At 42.5% G+C, this 22,748-nt stretch overlaps 1 protein-coding gene across 10 annotated transcripts in view; it reads right to left on the reverse strand.

The window, feature by feature from the left end:
* Zir (dedicator of cytokinesis) overlaps positions 1–22,748 on the reverse strand; it is a 661,124-nt gene that overhangs the window by 558,649 nt on the left and 79,727 nt on the right. For all 10 annotated transcript variants that reach the window (XR_012967574.1, XR_012967573.1, XR_012967577.1 and 7 more), the window contains exons 6-8: positions 10,897–11,160; positions 6,251–6,388; positions 5,908–6,073 (exon numbers count right to left, since the gene is read on the reverse strand). Coding sequence is in view for 2 of the 10 variants with exons in the window: in XM_076207846.1 (XP_076063961.1) it covers positions 5,908–6,073; positions 6,251–6,388; positions 10,897–11,160 (568 nt within the window). In the remaining 8 variants the exon portion in view is untranslated. The remainder of the gene's footprint in view (positions 1–5,907; positions 6,074–6,250; positions 6,389–10,896; positions 11,161–22,748) is intronic.

Here is a 22,748-nt window from a genome sequence, read left to right on the forward strand (position 1 = left end):
GTTGTTGTTGTCATTCCCTAGACTGTCTGTCCGAGCAGTCCCGTCTCCCCAAGGAATGCTACAGCCGAAACTGGGTTTTCCCACAAATCCTTTATAGAGTGTATGTTGTGTTGTTTGCGTGCATGATTGTGTATAATGCAGTCTTCCATTATTTGTTGTATGGTATGGGGTGAAGTGTTACATCCTGGGCAGCTGTTCACAATGCAGTCATCCAGCCTCTTCTGGTAGCTTAGAAGTGCTGGGTGGTGGCTGCACCGCAGTCTAGCCAGGTGGACTCTGTCCTTTCGTGGGAGAGATGATTCAGAAGGGTGGATATCAGGGGGTCTGGCATGCAGCAGTGTGTTGTCTTTCAGTGTGTTAATGGAGCGGTGAGTGATATGATTATGAATATGTTTCCGGAGACTGGTATTTGGTGGTTGTGGAGGAAGAGAAGAGAGTATCTGTGTGTGATACAGGTCTTTGGGTGTTGTTTTAATGTTTCTTGGTGTGTGTGGGTGTTCTGCTATGTAGTGTAGCGGGTGTGATGTGTTTGTGGTGGCTGCAGCAAGTGTTTGTGTGCCTCTCATGTCGAGGTGGTCCATGACTTTGAGGACTTTTGTTTCATGGTGTTGTATTTGTGCAGCCTGTAATTGTTTTTAGGGCTTTGTTTTGTATGATTTGAAGGGTGTTGTGGTGTGTCTCACTGAGATTAGGAGCCCATGCAGGACTCAAATAATTCATCACTGAGCGTATGCATTGTTTGTATATTGTTGCATTAGTTTCTTTGTTTTGTCCAAATGTTGTTCCAGTGATTGACTTAAGGGGGTACGCGACACCTGGGGGGGTGAATTTGGTCAAGATATGGCATTTTTCAAAACTGTGTTCAAAATGTTCGTATACCACTTAGAAATAAATCCCGACAAATAATTTTCCAGCCGCGCGCAATTTAAAGGTCCTGGGTGAGGATTAAAGGGACAGATTTAAAGGCGCAACCCACACTAGAAGGAGGCGTGCCACTTAGGACCTTCAGGCGCAGCGAATAACGTTGAAATTTGATTGAATTTACACTTGCCCAGTGTATCAACGGCCAATACGATTGTGGAGGGGAAGGGAGGAAGGTGGAGGGAGAATATTTCGCCAACTTTGTGCGAAACTAAGCGTTAGTTACCGGCTAGCTCTGAAAAGGAAAGTACGCATGTCTCATGAGCTCTCATTGCAATCTATTACTTTAGCTAGTACATATTACTCTTTAGTACAGTCATCATGGGTAGCAAAAAGAACAAAAGAACATCACAATGACAAAAAACAGCAGTTAAAGATGGCAAGCAGTCAAAGACGACTAAAGATCTCACCACCTCTTACTCCACCACCGCCCTCACCTGCACCTCTGTGACGGTGACAGAGGTAAAGGACAACATTAGACTAAACAATTCAAAGAGGAAGATTAAATCCAAAGAAGAAAGCAAGAGGAAAAAGATCAAGGCTATACAGGAAGAAGAAAGAAGAAAGAAGAAGGGACATCATATGATGCTGGAGGGGGTGCCCTACCAACATAGATTGGCGAGGGGAATCTGATGAGGAAAGAGAAGGCGCCCACTACTGGAAAATAAACCTCTTTCCAATGATTTAGATACCCTGAAGACCCCCAGCAGAGAGGTTTCATATGAAGAAACCGCCAAAGGTGCAAAAAAGCAAATTATATGATGTTGTCGTCTGTGCGTCGTCACTACTGTGACATAATTATACTTTAGTTTTTCAGTATTTAAAGTACTTATAATTAAAATATGTTGATAATTTTTACTGTACTTACTTATTATATAATAAGAATTAAGCCATGAAAAAATCAGTCAAATTGGTGAAACTATAAGCAAGTTACAGATATATTCATATTTCAAGTTGCCATATCTCCGTTCGATATTTTTCTACTTTTTTTTAATCATAAAAAATCTAATATACATTAGATTTAGATGAAACTTACAGGGAATATTACTTTTAGTAACTGCTAGGGCCGATCGTTCGAATATTTTGAATAGGATGAAAGAGTTCGGAGTAATAATGGAAACAAGAGCAAAAATTTTTTATTTTTCACGATTTTTGCCAGCCATTAAAATTGAAATGCCTGTATGCAAAAGTATAAAGGAAATTGTTCAATTACTCAATGACCGGCCCTAGGTGTGCCTACTGACTAATCATAGCCAAAATATAAAACAAATTGGTCCACGTATTATGGTGCTGTGCACTTTTAAATGTCGCTACTGGTATACGTACATGTGTACATGTGTACATACATCATTCTGCTTCACCTAAAATGTAGGCAATATGGATACCTATTTACCTGAGAAGTTTCAGCTCTTTACTCTAAATATTTTAGAAAATGACCTCCAGGTGTCGCGTACCCCCTTAAGTGCGTTAAGTCTAGGTGTGCATTTGTTTTTTATGTTTGTGATGTGTTGTTTGAAAGACATGGATGTATCGTATTGCTCATGCTTTGTGTTGTGTGTATTGGAGGAAAAAACTGTAGATGTGGTGACTATTAGTGGACAGCAACAAATGTGTGAAGGTATGGGACAAATAAGTATGCATGTGCAGGAAGGTATGCCAATAGTTATTGATGTGTTAGTAGTGAACTTTAGGCCACTGAATTTCGACGTCATTTTGGGTTTGAACGGCATTACGGCTGTAAGCAGAGTTACGGTTCATTCTTCTAGTGAAGTACAATTCAGTGGCCAAAAGAGCATGTGTAGTGCAGTAATTGACAATGTGGAGAACATCAAATTGTTATAAGAAAATTTTAGAGTGTGTTTTGACAGCATGTCCAAGGCATGGCCTATGGAGTAGGTGAGAACCAGAAATGAAATGCCTGAGCATCTGTTCAATAAAGTATCTGAATATTGTATGCCAGCAGAGACATGGCACAAATTTGAATTGGGAGAAATGGTTGCAGTTGATTGACTAGTGAGGTTATTTAATGTATGCCTTCAGGAGGGGAGTGTACCACAGGACTGCAGGAGTGTTTACATAGTTCTACTTTACAAAGAAATGGGGACAAATGCAAATGTAGTAGTTTTAGAGGGATCAGTTTCATGAATATAGTTGGAAAGGGATATGGGAGGGTGTTAACTGAGAGGATCAGGAGAGGAACAGGGGGAGTAATTGGTGAGGTAGAGTAAGGGTTTAGGAGAGATAGAGGGTACATGGATAAAAATTTGTGGTCATGCAGATTTGCAAGAAAATTTTGGCAAAAGTTAAGGATTTTTTTTGGCCTTTAAGGATTTGGAAAATGTTTATGACAAGGTAGACAGGAAGGCATTATAGGAGGTCTATCTATTTATATAACAAAGGGCCTCTTCCCTTTTATAAAGGAGGTAACCAAGTCAAAAGCACACACCCACTCTCACCCATTCCACTCCAATCCACCACCCTTGTTTCCCTCTTACTTTAGCTCCTTGTGGATGAAGGTTTGTTGTTATTGTTGTCATTCATTAGACTGTCTGGCCAAGCAGTCCAGTCTCCCTGAGAAATGCCATGGCTAGAATGGGGTTTTCCAACAAATCTTTTATGGAGTGAATATTGTGTTGTTGGTGTGCCTGACTGTGTACAATGCAGTCTTCCATAATGTGTTGTATGGAATGGGGTGAAGTGTAGCATCCTGAACTGCTATCTATGATGCAGACACCCAGTCGCTTCTGGTAACTTAGAATGGCTGGATGGTGGCCACACCACAGTCTAACTGGGTGGATTCTGTCCCTCCTCTACTCCTGCCACAAGCACAGTGTCATCAGCAAACAACAACTGACTTATCTCCTATTTTTCTCTATTTTCTTTAACCATCTCCAATCCCAGATCCATTATCCTTGCAAAAACCATTCATGAATTTAAGAGCAAACTAGACACTGCGAGATACAAAGGCAGGACACCCCAAGCATAGTTCCTCTTCCCGTAAAATACAACTAAGTAAAATACTTGCAGGTACAACATGCAGCCATAACAAATAAACTACCATTACAGTATACAAACAATATATACAATCAATGTTGAATTATGTGAGCCCTGTATGGGCCTCTAAACTCACCTCAACACACTTGAACACAATTTAGATTATATAGAACAAAATCCTAAACATGATTATAGGTTGCACAAATACAACACCTAGACCATTTACACTGTGAATCTGAAGTCCTCAAAGTCAGGGATCACCTTGACATGAGAGGTACACAAACACTTGAAGCAACCTCCACACACTTAGCCCACCCACTACACAAAACATGGTAAGAAATATTAAAACAAAACCCATATACCTATATCACATACAAATGCACTCTGCTCTTCCTCCACAACCTCCAGAAGCATATCCATAATCATATCACACACTGCTCCAGCAACAAACTGAAAGACAATACACTACTGCATGCCAGATCCCCTGACATCCATCCCTCTGAAACCTCTAGCCTCTGAGAGGAGAGCTCACCTGGTCAACTATGGTGTGGCCACCATCCAGCCCCTCTAAGTTACTAGATGGGGATTGATGAACTCATCACGGACATCTGTTTAGGATGTAACACTTCACCCCATACTATTCAACACATTAGAGAAGATTGCATTGTACACAATTACACTCACCAATAACACAACATATACTCTATATCAGATTGATGGGAAAACCCCTTTCCAGCCATGGTGCTTCTCAGGGAGACAAAACTGCTTAACCAGATCTTCATCATCATCACCCCGATAAAGGAAGTAGGTAAGTCACCCATTCCATTCCTATCCACCACCCCTGTTTTCCTCTTATCTTAGCTCCTTGTGGATGAAGAGGCAAAAAGGCAAAATTTAAATGTGTCTGAGATGAAGTGTATGAGAAATATGGTGGGGGTTATGAGGATGGATAAAGTGAGAAATGAAGAGGTGGGAGGATAGTGGGGATGGAAACAGAGCTGGCACATATGGCTGATGAGAGAATATTGGCATAGTTTGGGTACATGGAAAGAATAAGGAAAAGACTATCAAAAAGTGTATGGAAATCAAGAGGTGGAGTGAACTAATAGGGAAAACTGAAAATTAAATTGATGAATGGGGTAAAGGGGTTCTTGAGTAAAAAGGGAATGTCTAATGAGCCAGGAAGAGAGAAAGTAAAGGATAGGCATGAGTGTAGAATGGTTGTGAATAGATGATAAATTGAAACAACCCAAAGGCATTTCCTCCTTTTTTTCTCTATTTTTGTATAAGGGGCCACAGAGGGAGGATTGCTGTGTAAATGATGTGACTGGTCCTGCTTTGGATGTGCTGTGTCTTCCTACATTGTTTTTGACCTGGGTAGTGAGCAGGAGACAGGAATGACTCTTCATGCATGAGGAGCTAAGAAGAACTACAGCTATACAAGGGCACATATACACTCAGATTACAGAGCAGGCACTCCAAACTGATCAACACACTCCCTAACTTACCCAGCTCCTCTCAACATCAGCCCTGCAGAGTGGTTCCTCCCACAACAATTGAGAACCACACAGGTACAAATGTCTTCAAGTCATCCTCTGGCTATAAAGAAGTACCAGCACAGAATGGGCCTAACCATAGAAGCAAACTTCCCTAGATATAATCACCACTGAACACGAACCTGCATTGCCCAGCCTTGACAACAACAACATACCTCTTCTTTAAATGACTTGTGAGCCAATCCAGAGGGTGTTGCCAGTTACCTGAGAGCACCATAAGACATCTCTTTCAACTTCTCATGCAAATGAAAACTAAACCCCACCAAACTAGAATGGTGTCTCAACTGATTTGGACCCCATTCAAATAGTGATCCATGCTTAAATGGAATAAAATAACTTACTATCTGTTGCAACAAAAGCTATACATTATGCTATGGCAATTAGGGGATTGAATAACTTCCAAAAATAATAGAGAAACCATGAAGACATTTCTTACCTAGGCTGTTTGATCCTGAAGGTTCCCTCTCAGGAGCATTTTCCTTGTCTCCATGTACTCCAGAGAAGATGCTCATCAAGTTGATTGCAGTCCATGCCAAAGGCATTCTGTATTTTCCAAGTCTCTCACAGCAGGTAACTGCTGCTGCCTTCACTTTTTCACGGTTCTGAAACGTGACAGGCATTGTAAACCATGTTTACCACTTGAATTTACAATCAGAGCAAGCCCTTAGTTCTCCTTAATTATATTTTTTTTATTTCTTATAGCACTGATGCAAATTACAAAAATTATGAGGGGTGAGAGATATAAGTACATAAATACACACACATAGTACATGTCTTACCGTGTCATCCTTCATATATGGCCCAACTACATCTCCTATGTCTCCTTGAAGAACCTTCTCTAAGCGTACCACCAAAAAGATGTCACTTGATGGGTATGTAATATCAAATATACACGTCCGACTCAGTGTGGATATATCCTGTTATGAATTAAATTTCAAAGGATTCAATCAATCAATTCTTTGATGTTGGGGTCTCTTCCAGAAGAATTATGGTCTTACTTCTATTCAAAGGAATAAGAGTACGGATTCAATCATAATAATAAAAGTTATGACAAACTTGCACATCACTTGTAGATGATGATTAATTTGGTTTAACATAAAAAATTCCCCCCTATCAGGAGACTAGGATGGTGCTCCTTGCAGTGGACTTTTTACATACATACATATATCAAAGGCTTTTTTCTCCCTCATAAGGGAGGAAACAAAAAAACAAAGGCATAAAAAACCACCCCCACTCATTCCATCCCTAACATACTCCACTCCCTCCACTTTTTTCCCTCCCTCTTATCTTGGCACCTCCTGGATGATGGGTCATCCCTGCATCTTGTCCACAACCTTGGGTCAGAAGCAGTGTCACAAGACACAGCACATTCACAGCAAGGCCATTTCATTAAATTGGTGACCCCCCTCTCCGTCCCCTCATGCAGAAAAGAATATGGGGAGAAATCCCTTCAGGCTGCACCAATTTATTTTTCACACATACTCCCTCACCACCCAACCCCACTCATTCCACCTCATGCACCACAGCATCATTCATATACAACCATTCTTCATTCACCCCTATCTTCTGTCCTCTCCTGTCCTTCCTCAACTGACATTCCCCTCTTTCCCAATGCCCCTTTGACCCCATCCATACATCTTATCCCAGGTCGACCCCTCATATTCACTCCTACCTCTGCCTGCCACACCGCTTTTACTAGTCTTTCTTCACTTATTCTTTCCATGTGTCCAAACCATCCCAATAATCTTTCATCAACCTTATCTCCCAACTCCCTTTCCAACCCTGTTCTCCTCACCTCCTTACTTCTCACTCTACCCAGCCTAGTAACCTCTATCATACTTCTCAGGCACCTCATCTCAAACACATTCAAACTCCTCCTCTCTTCCTCTCTTATGTTCTATGTTTCTCTACCATATAGTGCTATCGGTACATGCACTCCTTCATACAATCTCCTCTTAGTATCCATTCCCAAATGACTATTTCTCATTACACTTTTTAATCCACCAAGGCATTTACTCACTTCTCTCAATCTACATTCTACCTCCACCTCCACTCCTCCCTTTCCCGCCACATTCACACCCAAGTATCTAAAACTATTAATTTCCTCCAGTCTCTCTCCCTTAATACTCACTTCCAGTCTGCTGCCACTTTCTCCACTTGTACATCTCATCACCTTACTTTTGCCCACATTTATTTTCAGTTTCCTTCTTTCACACACCTTCTCAAACTCTGTCACTAACTTCCTCCATCCCTCCTCTGATCCTGCTACAAGTGCAGTGTCGTCAGCAAACAACAGCTGGCTCACCTCCCACTTTTCTCCATTTTCTTTAATCATCTCCAACTCCTCACCCACTACCCTTGCATTCACCTCTCGCACCACCCCATCCATGTAAAGATTGAACAGCCAGGGTGACATAACATATCCCTGATGAAGTCCCACCTTTACCTCAAACCATTCACTCTCTCCATTTCTAATCCTAACACAAGCTCTAATACTCTCATAAAAACACTTGATGGCTCTTAAATGTTTTCTTCCTATCCCATATATCTGCAATACCTCCCACAGTGCTTTCCTGTCTACCATGTCATAAGCCTTTTCCAAATCCATAAAAGACCAAAAAACATCCTTACCTTTTCCTATAGCTTTCTCACATATCTGTCTTACCACAAAAATCTGATCTACACATTCCCTATCTGTCCTAAAACCACACTGTTCCTCACCAATTACTACCTCTGTTCCTCTCCTGATCCTCTCAATCAAGACCCTCCCATAAGCCTTCCCAACTACACTCAACAAGATGATCCCTCTGTAACTACTACACTCACACTTGTCCCCCTTTCCTTTGTAAAGCGGAACTATACAGGCACTCCTCCAGTCCTCTGGCACTCTACCCTCTCTTAACCAAACATTAAATAACCTCACCAACCAGTCCACCATAACTGTACCTCCTTTCTTCAGACATTCTGCATGGCATCCATCCAACCCAGGTGCCTTACCTGCTCTCATCATCTTAACAACTGCTTTCATTTCATCCTTCCCTATTTCTCCTCCATTTTCCTCACTCATCACTCTCATTTTCTTAGCGCTTCCCACTGCAACTACCTTTCCCTCCCTATCCTCCTTCACATTTAGCAACTCCCTAAAATACTCTGCCCACCTTCCTCTCACTGTCTTCTCTTCCATTATCATCTCTCCATCTACACCTTTTACCTTTTCTTCTCTACTTGATTCACCTCCTCTTCCTCTTTTAACTTCCTTCCAAAACATCTTTTTATTCAAAATTTTCTGTCATACTCTTTCCCCATTTCACATCTGCTCTCCTCTTTGCTTCCTTTATCTTATGCTTAACTTCCTTTCTCTTTATTTTGTACCTCTCATACGATTCCCTCGTCCTAATTTGTAGCCAATCTATGAATGCCTGCTTCTTCTCTTCTACACCCTTCTTTGCTTCCTCATCCCACCACTCACTACCCTTCTTTCTATTTCCTCCCGCCCTCCTTGTTCCACACACCATCTTTGCACACCTTATGACTCCCTCCTTGAACCATCCCCATTCCTCCTCCACTCCTAGTTCTACTCTATCCTTTACTCTCTCCCACTCCTCTCTCAACTTCTTCTTATACTCATTCTCCTTTTTTTCTTCATTTAAGCAGTTCACTCTAAGTACTTCCCTACCTTTTGCCCTTTTCCTCTTTCTCCACCTATTCTCCACTCTCAATTTACCTTCCACCAGGAAATGATCTGATATTCCCCCACTCTCTCCCCTTAGAATATGTACATCCTTAACTCTTCCTACCATAGTCCTGGTCACCACTATATAGTCCATTAACGCTCTATCTGCCACTCTTCCATCCACCACCCTCTCCCATGTGTACTTATGCTTGACTTTCTTCTTAAACACTGTATTTGCTATCATCAACTCTCAAGACACATGTCCACCATCAATTCTCCACTACAATTTTTGCCTCGAACTCCATACTTCCCAATCACTTCGTCAATTGGTTCATTTCCTACCCTAGCATTTAGGTCTCCCAATACAACTACATTGACATTTCTCCCTAATCCCTCTATGCACTCATTTATATCTACCCAAAATGGCTCCCTTTCCTCTATGTTCTTCTCACTACCAGGCCCATATGCACTTACCAAAACCCACATCTCCTTTCCCAGCTTCACCTTCATCCACATCAACCTTGATGACACCTCCTTCTACTCCACTACCCACTTACTTATCTCTTCACTTATTAGTATAGCCACCCTTTCTCTCCCTCGTCCCCTCTTCACTCCTCAGTACCTCCCAGCTACACTCCCAAACTCACAGTTGCCCTTTCCTTTCATTTTAGTTTCACTCAAAGCCAGTACATCCATCTTTCTTCTCACAAACATACTGCCTATCTCTTCCCTTTTACTCTCATCTGTACCACATCCACACACATTAATAGACCCAAACCTTAGGGTACTGGTTGGAAAACTCCCAGACCCTCTTATGCCTTTACTTTCTTTTTTTAGGAATGTCCCCTTTTGGGGCTACAGGTGGTAGGACTCCTAATCCCATCCCCCGTCCCTTTTTTGTCGCCTTTTACGACTCAAGTGGAAATACTTGGTGGCAGTATTCTTTTCCCCCCACCACAGGGTAGGTAGGCGAAAAAAGGAAATGAATATTCAGAGAAATAGTACAGAACAGTAACAAGGGGTTGGGGGACAGCATCACGGAGGGACAGTCGTAGTATAAAAGTGTCATCATTTCTCTATGTACAGAGTTTTCCTCTATCACAGACAAAATGATGTGTGGCTCTGGTCTGTTGGGGCACCCCATATAGACCCTAAAGTATCAACTGCATGCTACTTTGCCACAATAACATACAGCCAATACCCCAGACGGGGTCTCTGCCCCCAGTGTTGTAGGCATAATCACCCTTTCATAAAATCTTCTCTTTCCATCCATTCCAAGATGCCTATTTCTCATGACAGTCTTCAATCCCCCAATACATTTACTTGCTTCTTTCAATCTACAATTTACCTCTGCCCCTACTATTTCCCTGTACTAGGGTATTGATTACATGTTATTATGCAGTATTCATTGCACAATAGCATGTGGCCAATGCTTTTGGGACCATTTTGAGGCGCCCTTACATACTAGAACCACACATAATTTTGTCTAAGTTAGAGTAATATCTCTACTCCTACAAGAATGTTATTTAGTACTAAGACTGTGCCTCCATTATGATGTTCCCTTGAAACTGTCCTGTATCATTTCTTTGAGTATATTTTTCTTTTTTCCTGTGTCCTCTGTGGAGGAAAGAATTGTGCCACAGTGTTTCCCATGCGAGTTGTAAAAGGTGACAAAGTGGGATGGAGTGACAGGACTAAGTATCCTGCTTTCTGTAAAACTGTCCTACGAGAGGTCATCTTGTATTTACCTACCTGAAATGGAACATGCGAAGTCAGCATTCTCTTCAGAGGCTCTGGATTCATGTCAAAATAATAATTTTCTGATATTTTCCTCTTTTCTTTAAGATCATACAAAGCCATTGATGCAAATACAGGTTCAATATCCAATTCAAGCCTAAGATTTATACATTTCACTTGAATTCGATGACCTGAGTGAGGTTGAGGGGGGTCTGGGTATAAGCGACGTTCTATAACATCCTCTTCCTCTTGTGGTGGATAAAGCAAGAAGAAAGAGTCCTGAAAATAATAAATCATATTAATATTAGTACATAAAATAATATACATGTATGATTTTTTCACTAGAGTTCAACCACATCTAGACACAAAACAGGCTCAATGTTCACAACCTGTACATACATATACCAAAGGCTTTTTTTCTCCCTTATAAGGGAGGTAGCCAAAAAACAAAGGCATAAAAACCACTCCCACCCATTCCATACGTATCACACTCCACTCCCCTCCACCCTCTTATCTTGGCACCTCCTGGATGACGGGTCATCCCTGCATCTCGCCCACTGCCCTGGGTCAGAAACTGTGTCACAAGACACAGCACATCCACAGCAAGGCCGCTTCATTAAATCAGTGACCCCCCCTCTCCGTTCCCTCATGCAGAAAAGATGGGGAGAAATCCCTTCGTGCTGCGTCAAAATATTTCTCACACCCCATCCCCCACCCCTGTCTTCTGTCCTCTCCCGTCCTTCCTCAACAGACATTCACAACCTGTAATCTCTTCATTTTTCTTCTATGGAGGACAATACACCAGCACCTGCCCTTCCAAACCTCCTCCTAACCAGCAACATAAAAAACAATCAAGATCCCTTCACTTGCCCTAAATGCACAAGACCCATCACATATGTACATACATCTATCCAATGCAACAATATCTTGGGTCCACCTGTAATGCATTGCACTCCCTAACACTAACACCAATACATACATAAATTGAAACACAGGGAAGAAATCACCAAGTTAATAGTAGATGGTGAGGTCTTTGAAGAGGCCTCAGCTCAGGCAGAAATAATGAATGAAGGTTTCCAAACAGTCTTCACAAAAGTCCAACTTTTTGGGGAAAATCAAGGGGAGCAAAAAACCAGGTTTAGCAGACATAAATGTAGAAGTGAGGGAAGTGCTCAATCTCTGGGATCACTGGATGAGACAAAAGCTTCAGGACATGATGGGATCTCAAACTGGATACTTGAAGAATGTAGGGAACAGCTAGTGGACACAATCCACAGCCTTATTACATGTTTGTTGAAAGAAGGCATTGTGCCACTTGATTGGATTAGGGTTAATGTGGTGCCAATTCACAATGGTAGAAACAAGGAAACACCATTAAATTATAGACCAGTATCAGGAGGTACCAAGATAGGAGGGAGGGAGGAGGGTGGAGGGGAGTGGAATATATGGGAAATGGATGGGAGTGATTTCTATGCCTTTTTCTTTTTGGCTATCCCCTGTGTAAGGGGGGAAAAAGCCTTTGGTATATGTATGTATCACTGTGGTATTGGCTCCTAGTCTGGGGTACTGGCTCCCCATCTGGAGTATTGGCTGCATGTTATTGTGGGGTTAAAAGCTAAGTAGCATGCAGCTGATACTTTAGGCCCTAAAGTTTAGGGTCTATATGGGGCACCCCTATGGACCAGAGCCACACATCATTTCATCTGTGGTAGAGGAAATATCTATTTATAGAGAAATGATGATACTTTATTATACTGTGCTGTCACACCACTCTTGTTACTGTCCTGTATCATTTCTCTGAATATCCCCATTTCTATAGTATATGTTTTGTTTTGTTTTTAATGCTTTTGCTTAAGAGTGGAAGAGAGAAAGAGTTTAAGCGTGTTTGAGATGAAATGCCTGAAAAGTATAGTAGGGGTTACTCGACTAGTTGTGTATGGCTGATACTGTGATGCATGGGAATGGGTGGGAGATGGGGGAGGGGGAGGGAGCATGTGCGAATGATATTTTGATGCGGCCCTTAGGTTTTTCTTCCCATCTTCTCTTTTTCTGCATGAGGGGATGGAGAGGGGGGGTCGCCAATTCAATGAAGCAACCTTGCTGTGGATGTGCTGTGTCTTGCTGCACTGCTTCTGACCCAGGGCAGAGGGTGAGATGCAGGGACGACCAGTCATCCAGGTGGAGCCAAGAGAAGAGGGAGGGGGGGGTAAATGGGAGTGGAGTATGTGGGGACAGAACGGGTGGGAGTGGATTTTATGCCTTTGTTTTTTGGCTATCTCCCTTGTAAGGGAGGAAAAAGCCGTTGGTATATGTATGTAATTATGTACTAGGCTGGATAGAGTGAGAAAAGAGGATGTGAGGAGAAGAGTTGGGGGGTGGAAAGGGAGTTGGGAGACTGGGTTGATGAAAAAGTATTGGAATGGTTTGGACACAGGGAAAGAATGAGAGAAGAAATATTAGTAAAAGGGGTGTGAAAGGCAGAGGTGAAGGGAATGAACATGAGGGGGCAACCAAGGATGAGATGGATGGATGGGGTCAAAGGGGCATTGGGAAAGAGGGGAATGTCTGTGGAGGAAGGAAGGGAGAAGACAGATGATGTGGGTGAGTGGAGAATGGTTGTGTATGGATGATGCTGTGATGCATGGAAGGGAGTGGGTGAGGGATGGGGGGTGAGGGAGTATATAGGAATGATATTTTGACACAGCCTCAAGGGATTTCTCCCTGTCTTCTTTTTTTCTGCATGAGGGGATGGAGAGGGGGTTGCTGATTAAATGAAGCAGCTTTGCTGTGGATGTGCTGTCTTGCTACATTGTTTCTGACCCTGGGCAGTGGGCGAGATGCTGGGATGACCTGTCATTCAGGAGGAGCCAAGAAAAGGAGGGAGGGGTGGTGAATGGGATGCAGTATGTGGGGATGAAATGCATGGTTGTGGATTTATGCCTTTGACCTCCTCCCTTGTAAGGGGGAAAAAGCCATTGGTATATGCATGTAAGAATGTATTTTTATTTACTTATGTATTTATTTTATTCTACATACATACATACATATACCAAGGCTTTTTCCCCCTTACAAGGGAGGTAGCCAAAAAGGAAAAGGCATAAAATCATTCCCACCCATTCCATCCCTAAATACACTCCACACCCCTCCACCCTCCCTCTTCCCTCTCATCTCAGCACCTCCTGGATGACGGGTCATCCCTGCACCTTGTCCACTGCCCTGGGTCAGAAGCAGTGTTGCAAGACACAGCACATCCACAGCAAGGTCGCTTCATTAAATCGGCGACCCCACCTCTCCGTCCCCCCATTGCATAAAAGGAGAAGACGGGGAGAAATCCCTTCGGGCTGCGTTAAATTTTGCTCGCACATACTACCTCACCCCCCATCCCCCTGCCCATTCCACCTCATGCATCACAACATCATCCATATACAACCATTCTCCATTCACCCCTGTCTTCTGTCCTCTCCCATCCTTCCTCAACAGACATTCCCCTCTTCCCCAAAGCCCCCTTCACCTCATCCATCCACCTCATCCTATGACGTCCCCTCATGTTCACTCCCTCCACATCTGCCTTCCATACCTCGTTTACTAGTCTTTCTTCACTCATTCTTTCCATGTGTCCAAACCATCCTAATACTCTTTCATCAACCCTATCTCCCAACTCCCTTTCCACTCCTGTTCTCCTCCTCACCTCCTCATTTCTCACTCTATCTAGCCTAGTAACCCCCATCATACTTCTCCGACACCTCATCTCAAACACATTCAAACTCCTTCTCTCTTCCTCTCTTATGTTCCGTTTCATTTTGTCTATGATAGAGGAAAACTCTGTTCATAGAGAAATGATGACACTTTTATACTACGACTGTCCCTCCGTTATGCTGTCCCCCAACCCCTTGTTGCTGTCCTGTACCATTTCTCTGAGTATTCTTTTTCTGTGGTGGGGGAAAAGAATACTGCCACCAAGTATTCCCACTTGGATCGTAAGAGGCGAGAAGAAAGGGACGGGGATTGGGACTAGGCATCCTTCTCCTTGTAGCCCCACAGGGGACATTCCTAAAAGAAAAAGTATTTTATTCTACCATCAAATAAAAGCTTTCACTCTTTCATAATAATACCACATTTACAATTCTGTCCAAGTCAATGCCAAATAATTTCATTCAGCTTAGGGCAGGAGCCCTGTGATAAAAGGGTTACAGCCATCTTAACTGATCCCTTTGATATAATGACAGCTTTATAAATTTTGTTCCGGTTAATGCTAATAATTTCATTCAGCTTAAGACAGGCCACCCATCCCGAGGAAATTGGATTAGGGGGAAAACAATTAGTATAACAGCTTATATGTACAGGGAGGGGCGAGTGTGAGTTTGGGAGTTTAGGTGGGAGGTTCTCAGGAGTGAAGAGAGGACGAGGTAGAGAAGGGGTTATACTAGTAAGTGAAGAGATACGTAAATGTGTAGTGGAAGGAGGTTTCTTCTTGGTTGATATGGATGAAGGTGAAACTGGGAATGGAGATGTGGGTAAGTGCATATGGGCCTGGTAGAGAGAAGAGTGTAGAAGAAAGGGAGGCTTTTTGGATAGATTTAAAACAGTGCATAGAGGGATTAGGGAGAAACGTCAATGTAAAAGTATTGGGAGACCTTAATTCTAGGATAGGAAATGAACCATTAAATGGAGTGGTTGGGAAGTGTGGAGTTCCAGATAAGAATCGTAGTGGAGAGTTGATGGTCAAGATATGTCTAGAAAGAGAGTTGATGATAGCACAGTGTTTAAGAAGAAAGTCAAGCACAAGTACACATGGGAGAGGGTGGTGGATGGAAGGGTGATAGAGTGTTAATGGACTATGTGGAGGTAGATAGGAGTATAATAGGAAGAGTTAAGGATGTACATATTCTAAGGGGAGAGAGTGGGGGATATCAGATGACTTTCTGGTGGAAGGTAAGTTGAGAGTGGAGGATAGATGGAGAAAGAGGAAAAGGACAAAAGGTAGGGAGGTGCTTAGAGTGAGCTCCTTAAATGAGAAAGAAAAGGAGAATGAGTATAAGAAGAAGCTGAGAGAGGAGTGGGAGGGAATGAAGGATAGAGTAGAACTAGGAGTGGAGGAGGATTGGGGATGGTTCAAGGAAGGAGTCACAAGGTGTGCAAAGATGGTGTGTGGAACAAGGAGGGCAGGAGGAAATAGGAGGAAGGGTAGTGAGTGGTGGGATGAGGAAGTAAAGAAGGTTGTGGAAGAGAAGAAGTGAGCTTTCATAGATTGGTTACAAAATAGGACGAGGGAATCATATGAGAGATACAAAGTAAAGAGAAGAGAAGTAAAGCATAAGATAAAGGAGACAAAGAGAAGAGCAGATATGAAATGGGGTAAGAGTATGACAGAAAATTTTGAAAGTAATAAAAAGATGTTTTGGAAAGAAATTAAGAGAGGAAGAGGAGGTGAATCAAGTAGAGAAGGAAAGGTAAAAGGTGTAGATGGAGAGATGATAATGGAAGAGAAGACAGTAAGAGGAAGATGGGCAGAGTATCTTAGTGAATTGCTAAATGTGAAGGAGGATAGGGAGGGAAAGGTAGTTGCAAGGGGAAGTGCAAAGAAAATCACCTTGATGAGTGAGGAAAATGGAGGAGAAATAAGGAAGGATGAAGTGAAGGCAGTAGTTAAGATGATGAAAGCAGGTAAGGCACCTGGTCTGGATGGATGTCATACAGAATGTCTGAAAAAAGGAGGTGCAGTGATGGTGGACTGGCTGGTGAGGTTATCTAATGTTTGTTTAACCACTTCACTACGGGACTTAAATCTCGCGGGCAGCAGCCAATGCCAGCCGTACGACGTGTCGTAATAATACTCGCATCATAAAATATAGTCACCGCTTATATTGATCATTCTCTCTTTCACCCACGAATTTTGAAAACCACAGAGAATGGGATTCAGGGCACATTTGGGAGAATGTAAAAACACAGGGGCAACTACAATAAATATAATCAAGACGCCGATATGGAAGCGTCGCGAATCCACTTGCTCCTCATGACGCCTACGTAGGCGGCACCGTATGGAAGGGGTTAAGAGAGGGTAGAGTACCACAGGACTGGAGGAGTGCCTGTATAGTTCCCTTTTACAAGGTAAAAGGGGACAAGTGTGAGTGTAGTAGTTTTAGAGGGATTAGCTTAATGTTAAGTGTAGTTGGGAAGGCTTATGGGAGGGTCTTGATTGAGAGGATAGGGAGATGAACAGAGGGAGTAATCGGTGAGGAACATTGTGGGTTTAGGACAGGCAGAGGTTGTGTAGATCAGATTTTTGTGGTAAGACAGATATGTGAGAAAACTATAGGAAAAGGTAAAGATGCTTTTTGGGCATTTATGGATTTGGAAAAGGCTTATGATGGGTAGACAGGAAGGCACTGTGGGAGGTATTCCAGATATATGGGATAGGAGGAAAGTTTTTAGGAGCTGTCAAGACTTTTTATGAGAGTAGTAGAGCATGTGTCAGGATTAGAAATGGAGAGAGCGAGTGGTTTGAGGTAAAGGTGGGACTTCATCACGGATGTGTTATGTCAACCTGGCTGTTCAATCTTTACATGGATGGGGTGGTGCAAAAGGTAAATGCAAGGGTGGTGGGTCAGGGATTGGAGATATTTAAAGAAAATGGAGAAAAGTGGGAGATAAGCCAGTTGTTGTTTGCAGACGACACTGCACTTGTAGCAGGATCAGAGGAGGGATTGAGGAAGTTAGCGACAGAGTTTGGGAAAATGTGTTAAAGAAGGAAGTTGAAGATAAATGTGGGTAAAAGTAAGATGATGAGACGTACAAGGGGTGAAAGTGACAGCAGACTGGAAGTGAGTATTAAGGGAAAGAGACTGGAGGAAGTAGATAGTTTTAGATATTTGGGTGTGAACGTGGCAGGAAAGGGAGGTGTGGGGGTGGAGGTAGAATGTAGATTGAGAGAAGCGAGTAAATGCCTTGGTGGATTAAAAAGTGTAATGAGAAATAGACATTTGGGAATGGATGCTAAGATGAGGTTATATGAAGGAGTGATTGCACTGACAGCACTGTATGGGACAGAAATATGGAACATACGAGAGGAAGAGAGGAGTTTGAACATGTTTGAGATGAAATGTCTGAGAAGTATGATAGGGGTTCCTAGGCTGGATAGAGTGAGAAATGAGGAGGTGAGGAGGAGAACGGGGGTGGAAAGGGAGTTGGGAGATAGGGTGGATGAAAGCGTATTGGGACAGTTTTGACACATGGAAAGAATGAGTGAAGAGAGACTAGTAAAAGAAGTGTGGAAGACTGATAAGGAAGGAGTGAACATGAGGGGTCGACCTAGGATGAGATGGATGGATGGGGTGAAAAGGGCTTTTGGGAAGAGGGGAATGTCTGTTGAGGAAGGTCGGGAAAGGACAGAAGACAGGAGTGAAAGGAGAATGGTTGTGTATGGATGATGATGTGATTCATGAGGTGGAATGGGTGGGGGGATGCGAAGAATGTGTGAGAAAAATTTGATGTAGCCTCAAGGGATTTCTCCCCGTCTTCTCCTTTCCTGCATGAGGGGATGGAGAGGGGGGGTCGCCAATTTGATGAAGCGGCCTTGCTGTGGATGTGCTGTCTTGCGACACTGCTTCTGACCCAGGGCAGTGGACAAGATGCAGGGATAACCTGTCATCTAGGAGGTGCCAAGATGAGAAGAAGGGAAGGGGGTGGAGGGGGCTGGAGTGTGATAGGGATGGAATGGGTGGGAGTGGTTTTTATGCCTTTGCTTTTTGGCTACCTCCCTTGTCAGGGGGAAGAAAGCTTTTGGCATATGTATGTATGTATGTATGTATATATATATATATATATATATATATATATATATATATATATATATACACAAGTACACCTTCCCTTAAGTTGTTAATTGGTTCCAGGAGACACGATGTATGTTGAAAAACAACATAAGTTGAATTTGCTTATATGTATGTTAGGCAGGCCTGGTGTAGCCTTGGCTAAACTGCTAATAGCCATTCCCCAGTACTGTATTCTACTTACGAATGCATTTTCAATAAGACAAGGTTAATAAAAACCTATTTTAAGTTTCCAAACAGAACATGTATTTATCATTTTGTAATAAAGTAAAAAAGAAAAAGTACATACATACATACATATACCAAGGCTTTTTCCCCCTTACAAGGGAGGTAGCCAAAAATTAAAAGGCATAAAATCATTCCCACCCATTCCATCCCTGAATACACTCCACACCCCTCCACCCTCCCTCTTATCTTAGCACCTCCTGGATGAAGGGTCATCCCTGCACCTTGTCCACTGCCCTGGGTCAGAAGCAGTGTCACAAGACACAGCACATCCACAGCAAGGCCGCTTCATTAAATCGGCGACCCCCCCCTCTCCGTCCCCCCATGCATAAAAGGAGAAGACGGGGAGAAATCCCTTCAGGATGCGTCAAATTTTACTCACACATACTACCTCACCCCCCATTCCACCTCATGCATCACAACATCATCCATATACAACCATTCTCCATTCACCCCTGTCTTCTGTCCTCTCCCGTCCTTCCTCAACAGACATTCCCCTCTTCCCCAAAGCCCCATTCACCCCATCCATCCACCTCATCCTAGGACGTCCCCTCATGTTCACTCCCTCCACATCTGCCTTCCATACCTCGTTTACTAGTCTTTCTTCACTCATTCTTTCCATGTGTCCAAACCATCCTAATACTCTTTCATCAATCCTATCTCCCAACTCCCTTTCCACCCCCGTTCTTCTCCTCACCTCCTCATTTCTCACTCTATCTAGCCTAGTAACCCCCATCATACTTCTCAGACACCTCATCTCAAACACATTCAAACTCCTTCTCTCTTCCTCTCTTATGTTCTATGTTTCTGCCCCATACAGTGCTGTTGGCACAATCACTCCTTCATACAGTCTCCTCTTAGCATCCATTCCCAAATGTCTATTCCTTATTACACTTTTTAATCAACCAAGGCATTTACTCGCTTCTCTCAATCTACATTCTACCTCCACCTTCACTCCACCTTTTCCTGCCACATTTGCACCCAAGTATCTAAAACTATCCACTTCTTCCAGTCGCTCTCCCTTAATGCTCACTTCCAGTCTACTGCCACTTTCACCCCTTGTACATCTCATCACCTTACTTTTACCCACATTTATCTTTACTTTCTTCTATCACATACTCTCCCAAACTCTGTCACCAACTTCCTCAGTTCCTCCTCCGATCCTGCCACTCACTCTCTCCATTTCTAATCCTGACACAAGCTCTACTACTCTCATAAAAACTCTTGACAGCTCCTACAAGTTTTCCTCCTATCCCGTATATCTGCATAACCTGCCCACAGTGCCTTTCTGTCTACCCTATCGTAAGCCTTTTCCAGATCCATAAAAGCCCAAAAAACATCCTTCCCCTTTCCTATAGCTTTCTCACATATTTGTCTTACTACAAAGATCTGATCTACACAACCTCTACCTGTCCTAAATCCACACTGTTCCTCACCAACTACTCCCTCTGTTCCTCTCCTAATCTTCTCAATCAAGATCCTCCCATAAGCCTTCCCAACTACACTTAACAAGCTAATCCCTCTGAAACTACTTTCACACTTGTCCCCTTTTCCCTTGTAAAGTGGAACTATACAGGCACTCCTCCAGTCCTCCAGCACTCTACCCTCTCTCCAGCAAACATTAAATAACCTCACCAGCCAGTCCACCATCACTGTACCTCCTTTTTTTTAGACATTCTGCATGGCATCCATCCAGACCAGGTGCCTTATCTGCTTTCATCATCTTAACAACTGCCTTCACTTCATCCTTCCTTATTTCTCCTCCATTTTCCTCACTCATCACTCATTTTCTTAGCATTTCCCACTGCAACTATCTTTCCCTCCCTATCCTCCTTCACATTTAGCAACCCCCTAAAATATTCTGCCCATCTTCCCCTTACTGCCTTCTCTTCCATTATCATCTATCTGCACCTTTTACCTTTTCTTTTCTACTTGATTCGCCTCCTCTTCCTCTCTTAATTTCTTTCCAAAACGTCTTTTTATTACTTTCAAAAATTTCTGTCATACTTTTACCCCACTTCACATCTGCTCTCCTCTTTGCCTCCTTTACCTTTTGCTTTACTTCTCTTTTCTTTTCTTTGTACCTCTCATATGACTCCCTCATCATATTTTGTAACCAAGCTCACTTCTTCTCTTCTACAACCTTCTTTGTTTCCTCATCCCACCATTCACTACCCTTCTTTCTATTTCCTCCTGTCCTTCTTGTTCCACACACCATCCTTGCATACTTTATGACTCCCTCCTTGAACCATCCCCATTCCTCCTCCACACCTAGCTCTACTCTATCCTTCATTCCCTCCCACTCCTCCTTCAGCTTCTTCTTGTACTCCTTCTCCTTTTCCTTTTCATTTAAAGAGTTCACTCTAAGCACCTCCCTAGCTTTTGTCCCTTTCCTCTTTCTCCATCTATCCTCCACTCTCAACTTACCTTCCACCAAAAAATGATCTGATATTCCCCCACCCTCTCCCCTTAGCACATGTACATCCTTAACTCTTCCTATCATAGTCCTATTTACCACTACATAATCCATCAACACTCTATCTACCACCCTTCCATCCACCACCCTCTCCCATGTGTACTTATGCTCGACTTTCTTCCGAAACACTGTATTTGCTATCATCAAAAAAAGAAAAAGTACCTGTACTTTAAATTTACCAATGCGTACAATTTGGTGATGTTCACATCGCTAAAAGCTATTTTGCAGTGCTGTACTTTATGAATGCATTGTCAATAACATACGGTAAAACAAAACAAAAAACAAATAAAAACTATTTTAAGCTTACAATCATTTTGTAATAAGTGAAAAATAAAATAAAGTATTTTTAATTTACCAATGCAGTACATACAATATGTTGATGTTTACATTGTAGATGTAGATGGCTGAGGATTGTTGACATCAACATCATCAGCTGATTCTCGTCGTTCAATGCATTTAAAAAAACTGGTCAAGAGTGCCTTGAACCGTCTTTTTCTTTTCTTCAAGGATTAAATTATAAGGAGCAAAAGCTTCATGACAAGCCCCCATTATCTTGGAAAAGCATTGAGCATTTGGATCCATATCCTCAAACATAGCAAGACCTTTTTTGATGTGTGCAAATGCTTCCTGCATTTTCTTAATGGTGAAGTGGCATGGCTCAGGTTCAACATGCTCTTCTTCTTCTTTCTTTTGTTGCTCGTGAAGTTCCATCAAATCCTTGTTCTTCAGCGACTCCTTATCTTTTTCAAATAAATCTGTGAAATCCTCTTCCTCCAAATTCATATCCAGCTCTTTGCTTATTGTAACCAAAGCTTTGTTGATGACAACAATATCGAAGCCCTTAAACTCATGCACAAATTGCAGGAATAGCTTTTTCCATACACCATTCAAAGTGGTGCTCTGAACATCATTCCATGCCGCTGCTACATTCTGTAAAGTTTTATTGACGTCATATCCCTTCCAAAAGTCACAAAGTGTGATAGACTCATCCACATCAATTGCAGCTATTGCTTGCCGTAGTGTACGCTTCATATAATAACACTTGAAGATAGCAATTATCCCCTGATCCACTGGCTGGAGAAGAGACATAGTGTTTGGTGGGAGGTATATGACGGTAATGTTGGGGTGAAAATCTATGATGTTTTGTGGGTGGCCAGGAGCATTATCTAAGAAAGTAAAACCTTAAAAGGAATCCCCTTCCCCTTACAATACTTCTCTGGTGCTGGGATAAAAATGATTGAAAAAAAAAAAAAAAAAAAAAAGTAACCCAAGCTTTTGAGTTAGCCATTCATATAACAGGGAGAGATGCTTTGGGTATGTTCTTCAGGGCATGGGGG

Source organism: Oratosquilla oratoria, chromosome 24 (genome assembly GCF_046742065.1).
Source record: "Oratosquilla oratoria isolate Oo_2021 chromosome 24, ASM4674206v1, whole genome shotgun sequence".
NCBI lineage: Eukaryota > Metazoa > Arthropoda > Malacostraca > Stomatopoda > Squillidae > Oratosquilla > Oratosquilla oratoria.